Genomic DNA, 24,790 nt, shown 5'->3' with positions numbered 1-24,790 from the left:
CTTGCGAGTAACATTATCCGAGAGTCTGAGTCGTCCTTTTCTTCACCTATCGTAGTAGTGCGGAAGAAAAACGGAGATGTACGGTTGTGCATAGACTATAGAAAGTTAAACCTACAAACCGTTAAAGACGCATATGCATTACCCAATCTCGAGGAGACGTTTTCCGCCTTAACCGGATCAAAATGGTTCTCGGTACTCGACTTGAAATCTGGGTATTACCAGATAGAGGTGGAAGAAGCAGACAAACCTAAAACCGCCTTTGTCTGTCCCCTGGGGTTTTGGGAGTTTAATCGCATGCCTCAGGGGGTCACTAATGCCCCAAGTACTTTTCAGAGATTGATGGAGAAGTGTATGGAGGATATCAATCTCAGGGAAGTACTTGTATTCCTTGACGATCTAATCATATTTTCTGAAACTTTGGAAGAGCATGAAAGACGGCTGTTAAAAGTTCTTTCTCGGCTCAGAGAGTATGGGCTAAAACTCGCCCCTGAGAAATGTAAGTTCTTTCAGACGTCCGTTCGTTATTTAGGGCACATTGTGTCTGAGCACGGCGTTGAGACTGATCCGGAGAAAATACAAGCCTTAAAAACCTGGCCGAGTCCCAAAAACCTTAAGGAGTTAAGGTCGTTTTTGGGCTTTTCGGGGTATTATCGCCGTTTTATTAAGGATTACTCTAGGGTTGTGAAACCACTCACCGATCTGACCGTAGGGTATCCGCCGACTAGGAAAAGTGTTAAACGGAGTGAGAGTAAGGGTTCATACCATAACCCTAAAGATTCGTTCGGAGACCGTTGGACCCCACTTTGTGAGGAAGCGTTTCGGTCTGTTATCGACAACCTGACTACTGCGCCTGTGTTGGGTTTTGCTAACCCTAAACTTACCTACTTCCTGCATACAGATGCCAGCACCAAGGGTTTAGGAGCAGCCCTGTATCAGGAACAGGAAGGGAGGATGCGAGTCATTGCATATGCAAGTAGAGGGTTATCCCGCAGTGAGTCCAATTACCCGGCGCATAAGCTTGAGTTTCTTGCCCTTAAATGGGCAGTAACTGAAAAGTTTAGGGATTATTTGTATGGTAGCCAATTCACCGTCGTTACAGACAGTAACCCTTTAACGTATGTTCTAACCACGGCGAGACTAGATGCGACTAGCTACAGGTGGCTTGCTGCCCTTTCCACTTTTTCATTTAAGTTACAGTACAGAGCAGGCAAGTTAAATGCTGATGCTGATGGTCTGTCAAGGCGACCGCAGGAACAATTGCCTGAAAATCCTCAATCGCAAAAAGAGTACGAACGAATTCAACAGTTTATGCAGAATCATCTCGCGGAAGCTGCAGATTCGTGTGACACCGCAAGTGACGTAGTTCAGGCGATATGTGAGAAGCATCTGGTCAGACCGCCAACGGACGTTGGGTCTGGTGCTGCTTTTGTTGAGTCTCTTGCACTTCACCCTGATGCAGTACCTGATAGTTACTCACAAGAAGGTGATTTAGAGGGGTTACCTGTTGTATCTTACCTGTCAGGGAACCTCTGTGACGAGCAAAGGGCAGATCCAGTCATTCGAGAAGTAGTGTCTTTCTTAGAGTCGGGAGAAAAGCCTCCGCCAACAGTCAGGAGGGAACTCCCAGATCTTCCTTTCTTTCTAAGAGAGTGGAACCGTCTTGAGTTAAAAGATGGGGTGCTTTATCGGAAGCGGCAAGTAGAGGAATTAGTTACTTACCAACTCGTGCTACCTGAGAAACTGAGGCCCTCTGTATTGAGCAGTTTGCATGACAGTATGGGTCATATGGGGGTAGAGAGAACTCTAGATTTAGTAAGGTCTCGTTTCTATTGGCCGAAGATGGCTGCGGAAGTAGAACAAAAGATCCGAACATGCGGTTGTTGTGTGAGGAGGAAATCATTGCCTCAAAAAGCTGCACCGCTGGTTAATATCCAAGCCACAAGACCTTTAGAGTTGGTCTGTATGGATTTTCTCTCATTAGAGCCGGACAAGAGTAACACGAGAGACATCTTGGTAATCACTGACTTCTTTACCAAATATGCTGTGGCAGTCCCCACACCCAACCAAAAGGCAAGGACGGTAGCAAAATGTCTTTGGGAAAATTTTGTTGTGCATTATGGGTTCCCCGAGCGTCTTCATAGCGACCAGGGCCGAGATTTTGAATCACGTACCATTAAAGAGCTCTGTGAAATGGCAGGTGTTAAAAAATCCCGAACCAGCCCTTATCATCCCAGGGGAAATCCGGTCGAACGCTTCAATAGGACCTTGCTCAGTATGATGGGTACCTTAGAAGAAAAGGACAAGGTTCGTTGGAGAGATTTTGTAAAACCTTTAGCTCATGCGTACAATTGCACGAAACATGAGGTCACTGGGTTCACTCCCTACGAATTGATGTTTGGACGTCAACCCAGGTTACCCGTCGACCTTGCTTTTGGGTTGCCGTATCAAGATGGTCTGCGACAGTCTCATTCCGAGTATGTCAAGCATCTAAAAACCAATCTGAAAGAGAGTTATTCGCTTGCGTCACGTGGTATGTCAAAAAGTGCAGAAAGAAACAAAGCTAGGTTTGACAAATCCGTAACTCATTGTTCTTTGGAGATTGGTGATCGAGTGTTAGTGAGGAACGTTAGGATACGCGGGAAGCACAAGTTAGCAGACAAGTGGGAGTCTGAGGTGTATGTTGTGGTGAGTCAGGCAGCTGAATTGCCAGTTTATACTGTTCGTCCAGAGAGAAAGGACGGTCCTCTGCGTACTCTTCACAGAGATCTGTTGCTCCCGTGTGGGTTTTTACCGTCTCCCGAAGTTGAACCACCCACTCTAAACAAATCCATCTCAAGACCTCGAACACGACAGAATCCTAAGGTTCCGTTAATTGATGACACTTCTCTCTCTGATCCTGAAGAAGGAAATTCGTATTGTGAGTACAGTCATACTCCAAATATAGAGACAGTACGGTTCTCTACAGTTCATGATATCTGTGCGGAAAAAGAGACCGTGAGCGCTGATTCTGCTGATACCTCAGCCGAACAAACTTTCTCAACCGGCGAAACTTTGCAGGGCGACCAGAGTAATAATTTACTTATTGAAGCCTTACCAGTCGGTAATCCTGATGAATACTTACCTTTCGATACACCTGGTGAACACTTACCTCTTAATGTTCCCGGTGTCCTTGAACAAAGTAACTTACCTGATAAGGGCCAAGTCGATGCTGTAATGGGTAGTTCTGTTGATGAAGTTGAAGTAACCAGTGTTGTTGAAAGTTCAGATGTTCCTGTAAAAGCAGAACAACAATCAGAAGATGAGATAGACACCTTACCGAGGCGTTCTGTTAGACAGAGAGGAGAACCAGAGCGACTTACTTATTTTCAGCCAGGAAACCCATTAATATATGTGGTCCAATCTTTGTTCCAAGGTCTGAATTCGGCTTTTGTTAAATCTCTTGGTGGAGATGAAAATCTGAATGTCCTTCCCTTGCTGCCTAATGGTTTACACAGTGTGGTCACCAGTCAGCCAAGCAGAACATGCAAAGGGACTTGCATGAATTTAGGAGGGGAGAATGTAACACAGGTTAAATAAAGTTAATTTAATTTAAACACAATTTAGTGATCTGTTCCCTTAATAAAAGTTGATAAGAGATGAAAAAAGTGAATAATATAAAAATGAATAAATATTCAAATTCATTCTAGATAAAAGCTCAGTGATCAACCAATGAGAGCTCTTTGTCATTTGAGTCATGGGTGTCGACGAGCATGCGCAATGACAGAAGAGACGAGCTTGATTGAGAAGAGCAGACGCAATCTGATCGTCGTGATCCGTTTCTATAAATCTTAGATTGAGAATCTGTGGAAAGAGTATGAGAAAGTCGAGATTTTATTAATTTGATGCATTCTGAATAAGAAGTCGATTGAATAGAGGAATACATTCTACCTGGTGAGTCAGTATCATATAATTAATGATAAAAAGACTGTATTACTTCATAATAAGATAGAATTACTGCTACTAAACCGTAAATTAGTTGCTGTGGACTGGTTATTTTCTCTTTAAATTGTATTTTGATCCGAGTAGTCATAAATGTCTGAAGTAAACCGCGTGGTCATTGTACATTGCAGTTCACCGACGCCATTTTATGATCACGCACGCCTGTAGTTGCGCCTGTGTGAGAGCAAAAGAAAAATCGATCACAAAGGTAAATAATTAGTTAATCAATTCTGTGAAAAAAATATATTTGTACTTTATGTTACTGGTTATCTGATTACTTCAGTTGAGCGGTTATAGTGAACCGCATGGTTATTATTTGTTCATTTCAGAGTTCACCGTCGCCATTGTTGGCCACGTGTCTGTATTAGAAAGAGAGCTATTGATTCAGAGGTAAATTAATGTGATTATATTATTTCATGAAGAAATGGTAATTGTAAATGTGTATTAGATGTTATTCTGTATCTTTGATGTGGAACTTATTTTGAAATGTACTAAATGAATGTACTGGTCTGTGATCAGGCCAGGTTTTTTTTTTCTCTCTCTCCTTTCGTTTTTCCGTTTTCTTTTCTTTTCTTTCTTCTTGATATCGTGGAGATGTGATGACTGCACGACCTTCTGTGACGTCTTGTAGATTCCGTGTTTGATGGCGAGCCAACCCAGTCTTTAGAAAGGGAGAAGACATCACGTTGTGGAGAGGAGGCCGATATCCTTTCCTTGAGTTTCCAGTGCTACTCGTACTCGATCACAAATTTGATTTTAAGAACTATTTTTCTTCTTTTTTTGAGGGTCAACCACAATCCAGATTTGAGAGACATTGGAACTTTTACGTGAGACACTTAAGGGTCTCAAGAGAGAGAGATTATACTATTTTCTGTTGCATCTTGTTTGTTATTTTCTATTTTCTTTCTGAGTGTTAAACTGACTATGTGAGTATATATATGAAAACACCGACAAGAGTGCACTCGAGGTGGGAATTTTCATAGTCAATCGTTTTGACTATTGTTTATGTGATTTTGTGATTTTACTTTCTTTAACTTGACAAATTTTCTATTTTTTATTTAAAGTGAACCCAATTATACTTCTAATCTTGTGTCTGTCTGTTACTTTTCATGACAACCCGCTGTCTCCTTAGCGATACCTAATCCTTCTGACGAAATTCAAATCTTATCTTTATTATAAAACTAAAGTAAAAAGAATATCTACTAAATTACTGCTAATAATTCAGACAAGTGCTACATATGCATTGCATTTATTTGATCAAAAATATAGTAAAAACAATTTCAAATAACTGTTTTATATTTTAATGTTTTGAAATTTAAAGCTGCATTTTCAGCATTATTACTCCAGTCTTCAGTGTCACATGATCCTTGAGAAATTATTCAAATATGCTGATTTGCTGCTTAAGAAACTTTATTTTTATTATCCATGTTGATGACCTAAAATAGTTTTGCTGCCATGATAAATTTTTTCATGATTCTTTGATGAATACAAAGTTAATTCAAAATAAATCTTTTTAACATTATGAATGTCTTTGCTGTCACTTTTGATCAATTTAATGCATCCATGTGGAATAAAAGCATTAAATTCTTTCAAAAAAAAAAAATATTACTGATCCAAATCTTCTGACCACAACGTCTCGAACCTTATTGCTTAAACCTGTATGAATTTACAGGGTCACAGACATCAAACATGAATGAGATTTAAGAAATGCAGTGGATTTAGAGCGAATAACAACTTAAATTTCAGTTTGATTTCTGATCTTTTTTTTTTTTTTGGTGACAAAATGAGGTTGGGTAATGATCAGACAGACATAATTTTTTTATTTGGGTAAACTTTATCTTTAAGAAGAAAACCTGATGATTTGGAGCTTGAAATAACTGTTATATCTCTTTAAAGATAAAAATGTCACCATGTAGATTAAATCATGACAATACTTTTGAGGAGACAAACGTTGTAAAAGAAGCTCAAAGATACATCCGATTTCCTCCGGGCCACATTGACTTCTGCTGAACATTGACAGATGCTGTCAGTAAAGTAAATGTGACCTTCTCAGCACTGTAGGAGGCTTAGGAAGAATTCTGCTTATCTGATTAGTCTTTAAGACCGCTAATGCCGTCAGATGTCCAACAAGCAGCCTGGATGACTAGGCACTGGAAACTGTGAAACTATGACTAAAGTACTGTATATTCTGCCGGAAAGTGAGAGAGTCTGCAGTGAATAGGAACCATTTAATGCAGAAATGAATAGGAGATGGAAGTGGGGATCAGGCTAATAATCCATGACATTGCTGTTTCTTTATCTCAGAAAAACACTGAAGCATTAGTGGGAGAAAATGATTGAAAAGGGGGACAAAATGAAACAGAGAATGAAAGAGTGAGCGAGAGAGAGAGAGAGAGAGAGAGAGAGAGAGAGATCAGATTAAGTCTGGTCTTAATTTGTTAAACTGCATTAAGTGCATGTGATGTGGTTGAAGAGGCTTTACCATCATGATGCTGTAGGGCACGTGAGGTTACATAAACAGCAAAAAAACAACAACAAAAAAAACACCTGTAGATCATATAGATGTACAGACTGTGTTTCCAGTAGTAATGCACCGAAAATAATTTTTTTACAGAAACACTGCAACCAAAATGTGCTCCTATTATGCTATTAAAGGTCCCAATTTTGTTTTGGAGGTGCTTTATCTTGTATGTATAAATATATGTATTTTACGGTGGCTGAGACAGCTCAACGCGCTGCAACTGAAGAAAACACATGCAAATAGAAAAAAACACATGCAAATAAAATAAAACGCATGCAAATAGAAAAAAACGCGTGCAAATAAAAAAAAACATCCGCAAATTAAGAAAACATCTTCATCAGTTTCACAACACACGTGTGCTCCAAATACTCACAACACCACCAAATACATAAACGCGCTGCAAATAACACAGAGCACAACGGAAATGTTTCCAGGGGAACCAAATAAGTGACGAACCCGGCTGGGACGTGCGGGCATAGATATCCATAAATCTATGCGTGCTGGTGCTTACAGCTTAAAATTATACTTTATTTATGTATTTATTTGTGCAAAACATACAGAGTTTACATTTTTTTATGACATACAACTTGTATACAATGTACAAAATGTATTAACAATATGTTCAATGTCATCAGAACACAAATGAGAAAATAAAAATGAGCTGGAAACTAAAATAAATAAATAAAAAAGATAAAGCAGAAAAACATGAAGGAAAGATATTTATCTATACATCAGTTACACTGTACAAATTGTTTCATGTTATTACATTTTCAAAAAGAAAAGTTTCGTAAGAAATGTTAGGTAATGTAGGGTCCAAATTTTTTAAGTTGAGACACACATATATAACGCATATTTTAAAAGCTTTTTTGTAAACTAAAAATAAAAATGTATTTGCATCCGTTATGTGAACAGCATTATATTTCTGTCGTAAGACCAGCTGATGGACACCATGCTGCGTTGTCATGGGAACATCCCAGGTGAAAATAATGAGGAAATTACGTTGTCTTTCGTTGCTCCTTCATCAAGTGCGCTCCACACGGCTGCCTAACAGCACACTAGAGCCCTGCTCACTCCACAGTCCCACTTTAAGGGCTCTGCAATCTGCCCTTCGAAGGGAGTAGGGCATAGGGAAGCTCACGACACGAGCAATAAGCACGTCCCAGCCGGGTTCGTCACTTATTTGGTTCCCCTGGAAACATTTCCGTTGTGGTCTGTGTTATTTGCAGCGCGTTTTCTGTATTTGGTTGTGTTGTGAACTTTTGCAGCGCGTTTCTGTATTTGGAGCACACGTGTGTTGTGTTTTTTTTTAATTTGCAGGTGTTTTTTTCTATTTGCACACCTGTTTTTCTATTTGCATGTGTTTTTTTCTATTTGCACACGTTTTTTTCTATTTGCATGTGTTTGCTTCAGTTGCAGCGCGTTGAGCTGTCTCGGCCACCGTAGTATTTCCTACAATAGGTTTACATGCATCCAAGGTCAAAAAAACATATTCTTTGCAGGATCACATCTTTTCTCGGTGTCTGGAATGGTTAGATCAAGGATCAGGTCTCTTTAACGCCCTTATTTCTGAGAGCCTTCTCTGCTCTGATTGGTCAGATGGCCCAGTCTGTTGTGATTGGTCTAACACATGTCAGAAACGAAACACACATTACCATATCTGAATTTCAGCTCCAGAGAGTTTCTCAACACTTGATAGAGTGATACAAACAGTAACGATGGCATCAGTTTTTCCATATCAATAACTGTCCGAGTCCACAACCTTTGAAAGTGCGTGCAAAGTGGATTTCTAGATGTTTTCTCGACATGTAGACCTTTTACATTTACACAGCTATATTACACAGTACATGAAATTAAAATCTGAAAAAGTATAATAGGGGCACTTTAAAGTTTTAATTTAAACTTAAAATCTAATTAAATGTGTTTAATTGGGTAATTGAACTCAGTTTGTTATTCATGGTGTCATGATAAATATAAAGAGGTGATAAATTAAACCAGATGTAAAGTTCTTCAGCAACGAGCAGCCTTGTTTTCAGCCAAACAAGTTTTACATATTGCTTCTTTAGCATCCTTTTTGGTCATGGTGAAATGCTTCCACACTGCTGACATGTTTACCTGTAGTAGCTTATCCACACTGAATGCACAAAATAAATGCTGACATGCTCATCAAAGAAAGCGAAATCGGAAAAGCACTAATTAAACATCACTTTTAAGGCAGCGTTTAATTTGTAAATGATTAATCAAAAACAGTGTGTGACTGACACTGACCATACAACTTTAGTTTTCCCGGAACATACAATGACTTCACAAAATGGGGATGGAACAACTAAAAGAGCATTATTCATTAAAAAAAGAGAATCATTATTAGGTTTCTGCACGGCCCTAAGAACTTATATACTGTATAGCTACGTTGAGACCAAATATTGTTCAGTTGATCAGTGATATTCTCTCTCACGTCATACATCGATTCCTGATACTGACTGACCCATTGCTCATGTCTCCCGCTATCCTGATTAGTATTAGCAGTTACATCTTCGGGATCTCTTTTAAAACACCATCAGCTTTACTCGTGAATATGGAAAATGAAAATATGCTTGACTGTCTTTTCGACATTTTGGCGATATTAACTTATTTTTATTAGAATAATTTATAAACACTCTCTCCAAACTTTACGTTTTACTTGCTCGCAAAAAATTAAGCAGTTAGCACCAACTAATGATAGTGATTTTGAACTTAAGAAAGCTAATTGGTCAAAAATATATATCCTGAGGGCCAATAGCAAAACATACTCTCCAAATACATCTGCATAAACCCGCTCTGTCTCTCACACGCACACACTGTCGCCATGTAATGTACATGCTAATGCTGGATTGTTTAAAAACAAATGCCGGAACGCAAAAATCCCACATCTGACATTTTTCGGAACAGGATCCGGCTTAAATTAAGCATTGCTTTAAGGATAATAAAGTCCTTCACAAACATTCCTTCACAGGTTCTATCCTAAAATACAAAGGTTTTTGCCACTAGTGCACTGCACTTAACGTAGGTTAGAACAACCTCTTTCTCTTAAGAAGGAAAAACTACTTCCAAGTGATTCCAATGGTTTAACTGTAAATTGAATGTCAGGGATGAAGGCACAAAGTTCCATAAAAAGATCCATAAAATAAAGTGGAATAGCAGTGACATACCAAGGAAACGGAAAGTCCTCCGCACTAATGGGTTGAGGTAACAGCAGTCCCCATTCACGATGGTCTTCTCTCGACTGTCAAGATCTTTTGATGTATACTCTATCAAGAACAACACCGTTTCTGTCACGGTGATCTGAAACAGAGCAGAACATCAGAAAACGTTAAAAAATGTCTAGTAAATTTAGCTATATAGGTGTTTTTACATGTCTGAAGAAAATGTGAGTGGTGCTTATTAGTGCAAAACTTGCACTATTAAGCCATGTTGCTTTGGAGGTCTGGGTGGTTGCTAAGGCATTGCTAGACGGTTTTGACCCAAGTAAATTACCCCACAATAATAATAAAAAAAAACATTTTATTTCATCAGGTCTGGAATGGAGTACAGAACCCAAGAAGCTACTGTACTAGTGTGTGGAAAGCTACAACCTAAAAACAAATTTTCAGTTGCCAATGGAAATGGTAGGAAACAGAACAAAAGATAAAAAAAAAAAATAAAAATAAAAAGTTTAAAACCGACAACAAGACAGAAACAAGAAATTGATTCTCTGGCTGCATTGTTAAAGCCCGCTGGTCCTGCCTCTGAAAATGACTCGTAATAATAATAAATGTGTTGCGTTTTATTGTGCTGATGATCATTATGAGAACAGGCATTATTTCCATCCCATAAATCCAAATAAGAGTTTGTTCTGCCCTTATTTGCATTCATTAGAAGATTATGTGTTGCAATATTGTTGTAGACAGAAGCCTTGCTGTGACTAGAGGCCTTTTCACGCAGTATACGTCATCTACAGGATTGAATCATACACTATAAAAAATTATATGATCAATAAGTTATGACAACATATGTTTTTACATTGCTTTAACTCACCAAAATAAGTTAAGCAATTTTTTACTTTTATTATACATTATACAAGTTTCAATTTATTTTTTAATGTCAGTTTAATGTAATTTGAGTTGAAATGACCTAAACATCCAAGTTGATTGTACTTAAAAATTGAATGCAGCAAATGTTTTTAGTGTATGGTCAGTTGGATAGATATTATTACTAAATGTTCTCCATTGACTATGTGACCCTTGTTACATCATTAGAAGAGATTAACTCTTAATATTAATATTTTGATGAAAAACTATGAAAACGTTGTTAAAAGCAACATATATTTTAAACTGAATTTTACTTTATTAATAGACCACACGTTCCTGGTCTTATTGTGAATAATTCATCAGAATTTGTGCAATTTTTCATCAAAATGTAATAACTTGTTCTGCCTCTGAAATGACTTTCCTTTTCCGCTGATGTCACCAAGACCAAGCCCTCTCATTTTTAGCTCATCCCCTTCAACCTCCTGTCAAATAAGACACCTTGCACAATCCAATCAATTCCCAAAGGATAGCTTCAAGTCCTGCGGCCTGACCAACATTATTTTATTGTTGAAAATCCTGTTGCATTCAGAACATCACATAATCTAATTAAAATCTGTTACAAACCTCATTTTGTGCTAATTCAATTGTGAAAATTTGTTTTCATGTCATCTTTAAAAATGGATTTTAGGATCCATAAAGATTCTAGGTGTTTAAAGAGAACTCGATCTGCAATAAAAGTTAACTAATGAGACATTTCTTTTTCTTCCGAGACTGTTTATGAGCACAAGGATCCGAGTTTGACTGAGGTAAAGAGACCAGGATTCGGACTCACATGAGGAGCTTGAGGCTCTTCCTGATCTGTCAGAGTGATTTAAGAGCTTGTCCAGCTCCTTGAGGGTTTGCTTTTGGGGCTTATACATGCAAGTAGGATCTTCTACTTCCAAAAGCAGAGGGACCTAATCTTATATTCTCAAACGGCATAAACCACCGCATCAAAATCTGGCTAGAGAAGCGTAAGAGCTCGGTGGCCCCTTTGCCGCCCTCCTTACTTCAAAACAGTAGCACAACCGCTCAAGGCTTTACACACATACACAGCAGAATCTAGGTTATGAGCATCCAACATATACTTCTATATATTTAATGCAACAACCTTAGACCCTGACATGGCAATTTGTAAGTGAAAAATGATTTTGATTACTTGAAAAATTACTTGATTTTATCCATTGGGAATTTACTAGGTTGGAAAAAAAAATTCTCCATATGACAGATAGTTAGAGGGCTGAAAAATAAGAGGGCTTGGCGATGTCAGCTGAAAAGGAAAGCAATTTATTCGATCGTAATGATAGATTACAAAGACATTGGAACAATGTGCACTGAATATGAAGTATGCTGTTTTCGTACCTCTGGTGTCACCAAACAGAACAGAAAAAATAAAGACAGGTTTAGAACAGGTTTCTTTAAACATGGCCCCTGTCATCCATTGGTCAAACAAATAGATAGCCCCGTCCTGACCTCATACCATTGGTTGAGCCTGTTGCAATCCCAAGCTGGTCAGGATGCTTGTTTTTCTTGCTTGTGTAAGTCTACGACAGTGACTCCTAGTAACTACAACACAGCATGAATGACTGAATAACAGCAGGAGGTATAAAAGTAGGTTAAAACAGTGTTTAGACAGTCAGCTGTTATAGGGTTAGTTCACCCAAAAATAAAAGAAACTGTCATCAATTACTCACCCTCTTGTCGTTCCAAGCACGTAAGGCTTTTGTCCATCTTCGAAACACAAATGAAGATATTTTTAATGAAATATTAGAGATTTTTGATCAGCGAACATAAACAGAAGCTCAATCGTACATGCTTGACGCACGAGAACAAACCTCATTGGTACTTGTGGAAGCTCAAACGTGCTGCGTAACACAAGAATGAACCTCATTGGTTCTCGCATGTCAAGCGAACATGTTTAAGCTTCCGATTACCAGATCTGATGTGTGGGCTGATGAATGCTTATATGTGAATATAAGCCGAAAATCTGGACTAAAGCGCTCAATTCTTATGGATTCGTTTTACAGTCTCTTTATGAACTTTTTGAAGCATCAAAGTGTCAGTTGCGTAGCTGTCAATGGAGGGACAGAAATGTATCAGATTTCTTTAAAAAGATCTTCATTTTTTAGCCTAGAAATCTAGACGCACCCTAGCGGCAGCGAAAATTATTTCGCAGCCAGTGTGGTCTAGCAACTCTCCATAGGCTTTTGAGCTGTAAAAACCAAAAACTGGTCAGGCCAATCACATCGTGTATAGAGTCGGCGGGCGGGCTTAACACAATGACGGCACAGTTCATGACATTCCGCGTGATTTCCATAGGTGATTTTCCTGCTACTTGAAAACAATGAAGATGCAGCGGTCTTTCGAATCGGCTTTGGCCGCGACTCTGGAGGACTTGGAGTTAAGAGAACGTCACTTAAGTCATTCTTAAAAAAGGAAGATGTGTTCGGAGTTTTACCGACCTGATACGGCAAAAGTTTAATATATCAATTAGCTCCGCTGGTGGAAAAACGTATGGGACTCACTCAGCCACAACCGTTCGTTGCTCTGGTTGGTTGTAGCGCTATCCTATTGCGTGCAGAGGGATTTTGAAAGGTAACCGTTTATCCCGCCCCTCGGATTGAGGTATGTCAATGGAGAGTTCCCAGACCTAACATCTTGATGTAGGTCTGGCATGCCAGGCTACTTCATTTGTGTTCCGAAGATGAATGAAAGTCTTACGGGTTTGGAACGACATGAGGGTGAGTAAACAGTGACAGAATTTTGGGGTAAACAAACCCCTTAAGGTCTGGATTGCATGCTTACAAACTTTTTTCACTGATTAAAACATGTTCATAATCTGAAACAGGTAAACACACCAAACAATTCAAAAATAATTACAGTACAGATGAACTCGAGCACACAGTGGTGTAAACACAAAGAACTACTAATCTGCATTAGAATAAAGTGGTTCAATCTTTAGCGGTAAGCATGAGGTTACAGTCTTTCAAGTTACTGAGGGGAAATACCTCTCTTTTACCTTACCAATATGCTTGCCAATGCCAACCTTAAGTGCTGTCTGTAGATCTCAAGAAGATCTTAAGAAGAGGAAGAAACTAAGGAGCTCATTTCCTAATGTGATTTTTTCATTTAAATTCTGACTCATTTTTACACAAGCTTGATTTGAAACTGTAAAATAACAGTTTTAATACAACATATTCACGTTTCTACATAACGGCGCTCCAATAAACGACAACACAATCATGATGTGTAGCCCAACGCTAATGTCCAAAAGTGGACATGTAAACTCGACCATTTCCAACCTAATGGGCTAAACCCGACTGAACACAGAGCAATTCAAGCATGAAGTCCTGATCACTCAGCCAGACATGAACATCTGTTAGTTTCTCGCTGGTTTGTAGGGCCCAGATGATCGCTGTTGAGAATGGAGAGATATTTGTTTGGACTGTGTTAATGAACAGCTATTTCATAATCATCATTGCTCACTTTCTGTTGTCAGAGCGTCTTTTCAATCTGTTCTGTAGAACGGAGAGAAATCTAGAGGTGTATTGAATAAGAAGAATATACTAATGCTGTGAAAAATAAGAAAACTCCACTGGGTCACAACCTCTTGATTTTCCTGATTACATTTTAAAAATCACCCTTTTATATCAAAAACCCTTAAACCACTGAATTCAGAAACATTACTGGGATGTAACAAAGCAAGTGTCATAAAGATTATAAATATATAAAGACCACAGAGACAAAAAGATAAGATATTTAAACACAACCAAACCTCAACAATGGAGTATGTTTGGAATAATCTCTGAAAACTGGGTATAAGAAAAAAATTTGAACACAACAACAATACTAACAAACACTAACCAGTACTAACAAGCCTTTTCCTCATCTGAAAGCCCAATTCACTCAATTCAACTCATAATTATTATTACTTATAGACCAATTTTCAGCCGACGTCACAGTTACGTCACGGCGCTAGCTGGTGGCAGAACAAAGGGAAAACTGGAGGCGGCAAATACAAACCAGCACAGATTCGGCTACAAAATAAGGATCTTAAATTATTCTTCTTATTATTAAATGTCATCTTGTTGTGTTGTTGGGTGCAAGAATCAATGAAAAATTTATATGCTTTATCTGCAATTTTTTATTTCTAGAAAATATTCACCTCATTAAAATTGCACCGTAATGTCACTCTTTACATTGTCGTCTTCATGGCGCTGGCTAGGCAGAACTGCGGATCGTACCACACAAGTCTTGTACATGACCATTCAGCACATAGTTATAATGCCCTCCGTTTCTCTATCAGGTAGGTGTAGAAGTCAGGCCACTCAACCGGAGGTAGCGTTAACGTTAATCCTGTCAGATCCTCAATGAGTGTACGGGTCAGCCAATCTGGTTCCGTCCGTTAAAATTAACTTTTGCAAATAACAATCGTGGTCCTGGACAGTGAGTGACCTTGCACATTAAGATAAAATCGGATTTTCTCCAGTCATTGTTAAAAACAAGCTAACAAAACTTGCAGACTTTACGTTAGTGAAGCGGCCAGAGGGATCGTTCTGCCACCACCTAAGCTCCGCCCACATAAAAACGTCACCATGTTTACCAACTGAAAATTGGTCTATAATTTCGGAAATGAGCTTCCATACCTTCAAGTTTCTCCTAAACAAGATTTCAAAACAAATTTGGCAACCTGTAAGTCAATATTTATAAATATATTAGGCCAGTAAAAAAAGACTTTTTGTACCCATCTATTAAATTCTACAACAAAGTGTCATTGGTTAAAACAACAATACATCTTCATTACCAAGATGGCTGCCAAGTGAAGTGACTTGCCTTAAAGGGCCTTTGTTTTTGGTCAGTACCGACAGAGACTCCACACACATTATTTCAGCACTGCATAATACTAATAGATTTTGAAACCACACTTGCTCATTTTTGTAATCTTAAGTACTTTACTTATAGATAACCCCTCTGTGCCAGACAAAATATACTCAATGAATGCTATGAGAGCTCTAACTGGGAATGGTCAAGAAGAAAATACAGCAGTTAAGCATGCTTATATGAGTTGTGAAGTAATTTACTGTATTTTGACAATCTAACGATTACATAAATGGCACCTGAATCCATACACATTTATATAACACCACAACTGCTAAATGGATGTAGTTAAAGGGTTAGTTCACCCCAAAATGAAAATTCTGTCAGTAATTACTCACCCTCATGTTGTTCCAACCCCGTAAGACTTTCGTTCATCTTCAGAACACAAATTAAGATATTTTTTATTAAATCTGAGAGCTGGATCACTCCTCCATAGGCTTCTTAAGGGATCGAAACTGACCGGCCCAAAAAGTTATGAAAGACATCGTTAAAATAGTCCAAGTTACTACAGTGGCTCAATCTTAAGTTTATCAAGAGACGAGAATACTTTTTGTGTGCAAAAAATAACGACTTTATTCAACTAATCATTTCCTTCTCTGTACGGCCGTGATATTTCACGTAGTGATATTGCGCAAAGCTTCTAGGTTGCACGTCACACGTAGGCTCACTATTGGCCGACGCTGGTCATGTGTGTGATGCGTGACGTACAACCTAGGAGCTTTGCGTAGTTTCACTACGTGAAATATCACGGCCCACAGAGAAGGAAATGATTAGTTGAATAAAGTCGTTATTTTTGTTTGTTTTTTGCGCACAAAAAGTATTCTTGTCGCTTGATAAACTTAAGATTGAGCCACTGTAGTCACTTGGACTATTTTAACGATGTCTTTCATAACTTTTGGGCCGGTCATGGAGGAGTGATCCAGCTCTTAGATTTAATCAAAAATTTCTTAATTTGTGTTCCGAAGATGAACGAAAGTCTTACGGGGTTGGAACAACATGAGGGTGAGTAATTACAGACAGAATTTTCATTTTTGGGTGAACTAACCCTTTAAATATGTTTTTGAAAGCATAATGGTGGATTTGCCATACAATTCTGTTGTCAGTGTCAATACTAGAAACTGGTTGTTGAATTGTCCCTGATGGCAGTCACAACTCTACTTTGACATACAAGTGTATACTGTATACTAAGACATAAAAGAAGACGAACATAAATGGAAAGCCTCAACATCATCCAAAGAATATGATGATCTATCACATCCGACTGCATATCAGAAGCAGACAGCTGTCATTTATCAGTATCTATGCTCTTCAGAGTTTTCATGCATTATAGAAAATAAACACCAATGCAACAGCTTCAAAGTTAGAGAGATCAAAAACAACACATGCTACACTCAAATAAATAAATGTTCTTCGATTTGAAATGTAGATATTTTCTTTACCACATCAATCATTTCATCAAGCTGTAAAAATCTAATTGGAACCTTTATTTCTAAAAGTGAGTCCAGTGAAATATGAGCATGCTTATATTAGCTTGTTAGTTATAGTTATTAGTCATGTAGTAATTGCCGCCTTCTCCTAAGTGACTTGCAGCACATCTTTATTACAGGGACAGCCCCCTGGAGCAATGGGTTAAGTGATTTGCTCAAGGGCACATGATGGTAGGGGACGTCTGAATGAGTGTGCATGAGAGTATGTGTTACATTATAAGACATGTTTACAAGTGCACTTGCAAATCATGAGTTAAAATGACTGACACATTGCATCTTAATCTTGCCACGACTACTGGTCTGACCTTTCACTGTCAAGTGAATCTGCAAAAGTCATCATGAAAATGTTTGGGTAAACCGATTACACTCAAACTTTGTCTCTTATAATCTCTGACGAAGAATGGGCTTTGTTATGGTTTAGCACATTTGTCAGTGATCTTCGAATTCCATTCCTTATCAGAAGATTTATCAGTATTAAATAAGATTTTATGTTGTAATCCGTTAAAAAAAAAAAGATGTGATGGGCATACTAGTCTGACTTATCCAAACGTCTGACTGTCTACGGGTGATATCGCAAAAACGCATCCAAATCCGGCAGCGAACTTATTATGTTGAAGGATTTTTGTTATCATTTTGCTTTTGCAAGACTTTCCCCCCATAACCCACACCTTAAAGCATCAATGCCATTTTTGCCAATATCAGCTCAAACTGAGCAATATCTCTGTCTAAAACTCATATCTTTACCGCAAGCCTTTCAGACTACAAATCACAGTGTGGCGGTTTCACTGCGGAGATAGAGTTCATCTCTCTTTACGACAGCTTTGGCTGGGGTCACAGTGTTGCAACGCAGCAGCTGGATTGTCATTTTTTCTGTCTAGAACAACATGAGCCAATATCTGTCTGCACCACTCTGCTCAAAAAGGTGTTTGGGAAAAATATAACAACCTAGCTGCCATGTAGCGACACTTATAACCTGTCAGCACTGTGAATGAAAAATGCAGCTATTAGAGTCTCCAGAAAGGAATCACATTAGATTTTCTTCTTTCCTTCCCTCTTTTTACCCCTCACCTTTTTCTGCATTTAAACTATTGAACCCAATCTAGTCTCATGCTGTATACTTTTGGTTATTATTAGCATCAAGTATATAGTCCACATTACATTAGAGTTGGGTAACTCTAAGCAAAGCAGAAAATACAGATCTGCTGAAGGCAAGGCTAAGAATTTAATACTCGCCAAGTGCTAAATTTGCAACAAATAAATAAAAAATAATAAAAATAAATTAATCAGCAACAACAACAACCTTGGTGAGTAAATAAAACATGACTCAAAATGTAAAATGCAATTATCTAAATAATCCAACTGTCATAGGGGCAAAAATATAAAATAATAATAAAATAAATAAATACATAAAATAACATCAGAAACAATGCATGACAACATTGTTATTGGGTAATTTCCAGATCTCACCACCCCCATTCTCTCTACTAGTAATACTACTAATAATAATAACAATAACAACAACAACAACAATATTTCCATCCCTAGGATATAATTTACTTTCTATTAAATATCTTCTTTTTTTTTTAACTCTTGAATATCTTTTAAAGATGCAATGTAAATTTGCACACCCAAATTATTTTTAAAAACACAATCTTAAAAACAGCCAATCAAATTGGAGCATGCGTTTTGGAGAAAGTTTTTGCAATGTTTGTGTTCAGTACGCATATAGACGGTACTTGAACAGTTTCTGGTCAGTCTATGGCGCACCACCTGAGGCTGAGACTTTACACACCACTGGTTTCAACTAAAGACAGAAAACTTGTTATGTGTTTTGCCCACTCATTTGCATGACAACAGCATTTTGGGGGCCTAAAAATTAAAGCTTTTGAAAATTGGTTTCAAAGAGCAAGTTTTTGAAAATGATACCGTTATTGTCTCCATGTAAACTACAAAAATGCGAATTTGTGAAACCGGTGACGTCCTACATACTGCATACATGCATATTACGTGCTCAATCGGGCGCTTAGTATTTCTTTACAAACGGACAGCGCCAACTACTGGCCTGGCCTGAATATACAACGTTTTATTAGTTTACGTGGATCTGTGTGAACAGGGATCGTTTTGACAAAGTTGTTGCCTGTACACGAAACTTTAAAAAAAAACTAACAAAGGAAAAACATTTAAATTTTTAGTACATCGTTGTCATGTAAACATACCCTAAGAAAACAGGTCATGCAAGCAAATAACAAATGAAGCTTCATTCCCGTCCACTAAATGTGATCAACTCTAAGAAAAGAGTAAAAAAAGAGAATGTGCAAGACATTCTCTTATATATTTAGCAGAAACAAAGAAAAGAAATTGAGAAATAGAACAAAATAAAAATCATGGGGTCCAATCACATCTAATCCTAAAATAAAATAAAAATGAACCAAATGAGAACACAGAGAGGTTCACATTTTAAGCACATTCTTTTATCTGCTGCCATTCATCTGTTAAACACATTAGGTGAATAGAACCACACTATGAGCTGACAGAGAAGCAAAGGTCCAGCGTGGCAGCACTTCAGATTGAGTCACTGCCAGTGATGAAATTATGTGGGCTGGTGAACATTAAATTACAGACAGTGAGATGTGAGATGTAGCTATATACTCAGTTTGCTTTTTCCTCATTCAAAAAAACCTGCAGTTTTCTATAAACAAGTGTTATTTAACGTTGACGCAGTTGAGTGAATAGACAAGCTAATGATGGCATTCAGTATTGGGGCAGAGCCTGGTGTGATCTCTAACATCAAAGGCTTAGATATGAGGAGAGAGGGAGGGGGTTATGATATACAGGCTTAATTTATGCGTGCATAGATAATGAAATCTCATTATGCTGACTTACCAAGATGGAACACATGCAGTAAACATTTGGATCTGCTGGTTAATTATACAATCCTGCATGCATTAAAATGACTATTCTGTGCAATGCTTAAGAATTATAAATAAAATTATAAATAAACATACAAAAATCAGAAGAGCTGGAAAGGCAGTTATGACTCACATAAAAGTCTTATCTTAAAGACTCATGGTGTGCATTATTTCTGTACCTCAGACGGTGTTGCCAGAATCATGCTACTGGTGCACATATTACCAAAGTGTTTTTTATTAAACCTTTTTCTGCATCTCTTGTAGCTTGAATTACTATCATGCAATCACTTAGAACGCTCCTCAAGCAAAATCAGTATTAAATAGCACATTTTGTTTTTATTAAACATCTCTTGCATACCGGTAAGCAAGCTAAATCAATTATCCAATCAAAATCTTAAACAAATTGCATTTTATCATAAAACTATGTCGCACACAAACCCCTAATCAATCTCTAATCATGTTCCATGCAGTTATTTACTAATCGAGTAAATATAGTTTGATCTGCCTTCATGAAATTATTCATTTAATAATCAATTAAAAAAAAAAACCACAAATGACAAACAATATCAAATCACTTAAATCAATATCAATAAATTTTAAGGACAATCAATATCAAGAGATCACATTAATTTCTAGTCTGATAGGCTTTCATGTAATTATTAATTTAACCCAATTAAAGAATACCAACAAGAAAATCACTAACAAATCATAACCTCATAGACACCCAAATCAATATTAAGTATTATTACCTATAAATCAGTTCTAGTCTGATCCATCATCAACTTATCAAGAAAGTCCATATGAAACTACTAAACAATCTAATCTGCCTTGATGCATTCATTCATTAATCAATAAATCGAAAGCACATAAAACACTTATAAATAATAATCAACGTCAACTGATCACTTATCAATCAATAACACTAATCAATTCACCACAGTTGTCATTTAGAAATCTCAAGCCTGCTTTTAAGCTATACCTCATTCATTGATAGAGCACTTATCAATGATAATCAATAGCACTTATCAATCAATGTATTGACTGGCATTAGAACTGCCTTCAGTGACTCACCAGTAATGTGGGGACTCCAGTGACCACCGCGTACAGCAGGGCGGGCGGGATGGCGCTCGTGTCCTCGGGTCCGAGGTAGGGTTTTGTGTACGCGGTCTCGTAGCAGAAGAATCCCTGCACGTGCACGTTGAACGTGTCTGTGTACTCGAAGTAATATGCCAGCATGACCGTGCCCGCCATGATCACCAGCTGGAAATAAAGCATGGTCGTCAGAGAGTGGGGCAGGAACATTTACCAACAATCCAGTGGAGAACCTCCAAACATCTGAGCTCCCGTTATAGTTCCCGCATCTCGCCGGGGTCTGACGCTCCGAGCGCACGCGAGGTTGGCACACGAAGACGCACTCGCTCGCATGGCACTGCGCTCGAGCCGGAATGAGAGAGCGAGAAAGAGGAGAGCGCGATAAAGTGCCACCGCGCGCTCCTCACTCCAAGCAGCTGATGATGAAGAGACACGTCAGGCGCCGTGCCCGCGCCTCATCATCATCATCGTCCGCTCAAAAGAGAGGCGCTATTCCGTCAGTCACTAATGTCACCTCTGCTCTAAAACTGACGAACAGCAACAAAACTGCAAAATATACGAATTCACAGACGGTACAATGCAAGAAAATCAAGTGATGATTTAAAGTAAAAAAATTGACCTATCATAAAATAACGCACGCACACACACAAACGCTAATGTTTAAAATAAACTGTAAACTTGATGGTTCGCGCAATGGCGCGCTAGTGTAATGCATTAGAATATTGCGTTACTCCCTGAAAAACTAATTGCATTACTTAGTTACTTTTTATGGAAAGTAATGCATTGCGGTACTTTTCTCACCTGGGCTGGGCTTGCTTGTTTGATTTTAAACATATTTTTGGCTACTGTAACTTGGCTCTTTCACACCAAAAGAACTATTTCACCTTTTTCAGTTATTATTACATTTCTTTTTTTAATAATAAACCTTAAATATTAAAACAGCTGTGATAAAGTCTCACAAGGATTATTTTTCCCCTTTGCCAAAAACATTAATAAAACTCATCTGCCCTGCTGGAAACCCCTCAGATTTCCACATTAACCTTGCAGAGAATCAATTACAGCGCTAGCATATGTTTGACTGTGTGATGTGGTAGAGCTGTACATCTGGTGAAAACTCTAGGAAAACTAATCATGATAATTGGGCTGTTATTTACATTACTGTGACAGTTAGGATGTGTTTCCACTGAGAAGAAACATGGCAGCTGGAGGGGGTGATTAGTGATTTTATCAGTGATTCTATAGAAGAACCATTTTTGGCTCACTAAAGAACCTTTCACTGAACAGTTCGTAAAATAACCTTTTTTTTTCTTAGTGTGAAGAACATTTTAATAATCCAAAGAACATTTTCTAAGAACCTTTTGTGTAATACAAGGTCCCATTGATGATAAAGGTTCTTCATGGAACTATGCTAATAAAGAACCTTTATTTTTAAGAGTGTGATCTTATGATATTGTGCTTTAATTTGACCATGTTTTTTCATATATTAGTAATGGACTACTCTACATTAATATTGTGTTGTTTGTTTCCAAAGATTTTCTTTAGCACTTGAGATCAGAAATGATTGATGATCTTGGGGATCTTGTTACTTGCTCTGAACATGTTCTGTATGAATCACTGAACATGAAAAGCATATTCTTGATTTTTACAGTTCAGAAACACCCTAAGGAACCAACTGACCTAGATTGTTTCCAAACCCACAGACCAATAAATCAGAGTCCTAATAAAGACATCACTACATACTGGCATATAAAGGAGACAATATTAGAAAGTAATGTAACAAATTAAAGTGATATTCATAAATCCATTAAAAGCAGACACTGCACATTGTATCGTTGCTTTTATAAACAGCTCCTACGGTATTAAAAGACCAACGACGGAAACCAACTTCAAAGCAAGTTGTGCACTTTATTTTCTAAGCTTCATGAGAAATTCATGGACTGTCTTCAGCATACTTAAGAAGATGGGAAGGGATTGTCATTTCTTTTTTCAAAATATTTGTGTCAGGCTGAGAAATTTATTGAAATAAATAGCATTCAATGAGAGGAGCAATAATACAACATTTGTGCAATACATGCAAGCGTATCACCATGACTCTGTTTCATTTCCACTGCAGAATACAAGTAAGGGGTCTATAAATTATGTTACTATTCTGATGTTCACCCTCAAGCGGTCCCAAAACTTACTTTCTTTTGCGGAACACACAAGTAGTTGTTTAGCATAATGTCCGTGCTGCTGATTGCAATGAAAGTGAATGGTGACTGTATTAAAGGCTCATTCAGTCGGGACTTTTATTCTGAAACCGTAGTCATGGTAATATGCAGAGCAGTGTACAGTAGTTAGTTGAGCTGCCGCTATCTGCTGTATATGTGTGATCTGTGCGAGCTGTCAGCTGTAAAGTTGTCGATTCCTGTTCGTTCGTGGTGATTGCTGCAGCTGTAATATCATGATGTTAGTCACTGACCTCCAAAACTATGTACATCATTGAATATACCTTTGTGGCTCATCCCTCTACCTCCAATACAAAGAATTAATCTGATCACCTGTCTCCTCATTATTTGTGCTCTTACCGGCACCCAGAAGGGTTTACTCATCCATCACCTAATCAGAACCTAACAGTCCAAATCCTCTCCAACAGTCACCAAGTGTCAATATGATTCGCTAGCGTGCAGCAGTTGGGTTCCGGATGTAAAAACATTAATTTTCTCTGTAAGGAAACTGATTTTGAATGACAACTTAAAAACCTAAAAAGACAGACGTGAGCTACAAGGTTGCTAATCGATGGTATTTGCTTCTGCTGAAGCCACCAGCCTGCATTATTTCAGCTTATTTTTTTAAATAATCATGTTTAATAGTGAAATTCCTGGTGGAAAAACTACATTACCCATGATGCTGTACAGAAAATTACACCAATCAGAGAGTCAAAAAAAGCAACATGTTCCAAAATAGCTCTTTAGCTCCGCCCACTCCCATTAAGCACTGCAAATGATGTAATCGAGATGATCTCCCTGTTCTCAAAATACTAAAATGTTTGTGTGTGTATATATATATATATATATATATATATGCATATTTTGCAATACACTTAAAATATATTGTTTTTATACATATGATCAAAGTTCATAAAAGAGTATTTTTATATTTCTCCATTTTAAATTTGATTATGCTGTTCGCAATGCTTAATGAGACTAGTTATTTTCCTCACTAAAACCGTTAATCTTGTACCTTTGTCTTTGTGTCCGATTTTCAAAAACATTTTAGCTTCAAATCAAAGTTTGTAGTGTTGTGATTCACCTTGTAGCTCATTGGCTTGGTTCATGGCTTACAACTCTTTAACAAAGACATTTTTAAAAATCCCTATATGGGAAAAATTTATAAATAATTAAAAAATGCTTCCGGAACCAGCGCCGCTGAAAAAGGGGACGGGGGCACTGTTGCACTCTATATGATTCATGCACTATAATATAAGTCTTAGGAAGTCTTTCAGTGAGGAAAATGATGAAATTTAAGTCTCATAATCTTCTCCGCTGCCACAGGCCACCTTTCATTTTCAATGTATGGAAAAGAGCAGAGTCCTGCTGGTCTACTAAAGAAAGAAAGTCATGTGGGTGAGAAAATGATGAGGGAATTTTCATTTTTGCCTGAATCTCTTTAAAAAACATCAGACATCTGTGCTGGTGGGCTGCAGTGTCATCTTCAATATGAGAGTGGCTTTAGATGAGATGGTACTCTGGAATTAAAGCTCATATACTATTGGATTCTTCTATTTGTATTATTTTGGATTCGTATTATTTTGTGAAGCAACCTTGGGTTCTTGAAAGGCGCTATAAAAAATAAACATAATAT

General features: G+C 37.8%; 1 protein-coding gene across 2 annotated transcripts in view; it reads right to left on the bottom strand.

Moving 5' to 3' along the window:
• The window catches only part of plppr5b (phospholipid phosphatase related 5b), a 64,380-nt gene that overhangs the window by 30,975 nt on the left and 8,615 nt on the right, over nt 1-24,790 (bottom strand). The window contains exons 2-3 of one of the 2 annotated variants that reach the window (XM_056249217.1): nt 20,927-21,115; nt 9,685-9,817 (exon numbers count right to left, since the gene is read on the bottom strand). In XM_056249217.1, the coding sequence (XP_056105192.1) occupies nt 9,685-9,817; nt 20,927-21,115 (322 nt within the window). Of the gene's footprint in view, nt 1-9,684; nt 9,818-20,926; nt 21,436-24,790 lie in introns of those variants that run through there. The other variant, XM_056249218.1, reaches the window with a different exon arrangement.

This window comes from Rhinichthys klamathensis, unplaced genomic scaffold (assembly GCF_029890125.1).
Source record: "Rhinichthys klamathensis goyatoka isolate OS25496 unplaced genomic scaffold, OSU_Roscu_1.1 h1tg000059l_1, whole genome shotgun sequence".
NCBI classification, from domain to species: domain Eukaryota; kingdom Metazoa; phylum Chordata; class Actinopteri; order Cypriniformes; family Leuciscidae; genus Rhinichthys; species Rhinichthys klamathensis.
This window is presented reverse-complemented; position numbering and strand designations above follow the sequence as displayed.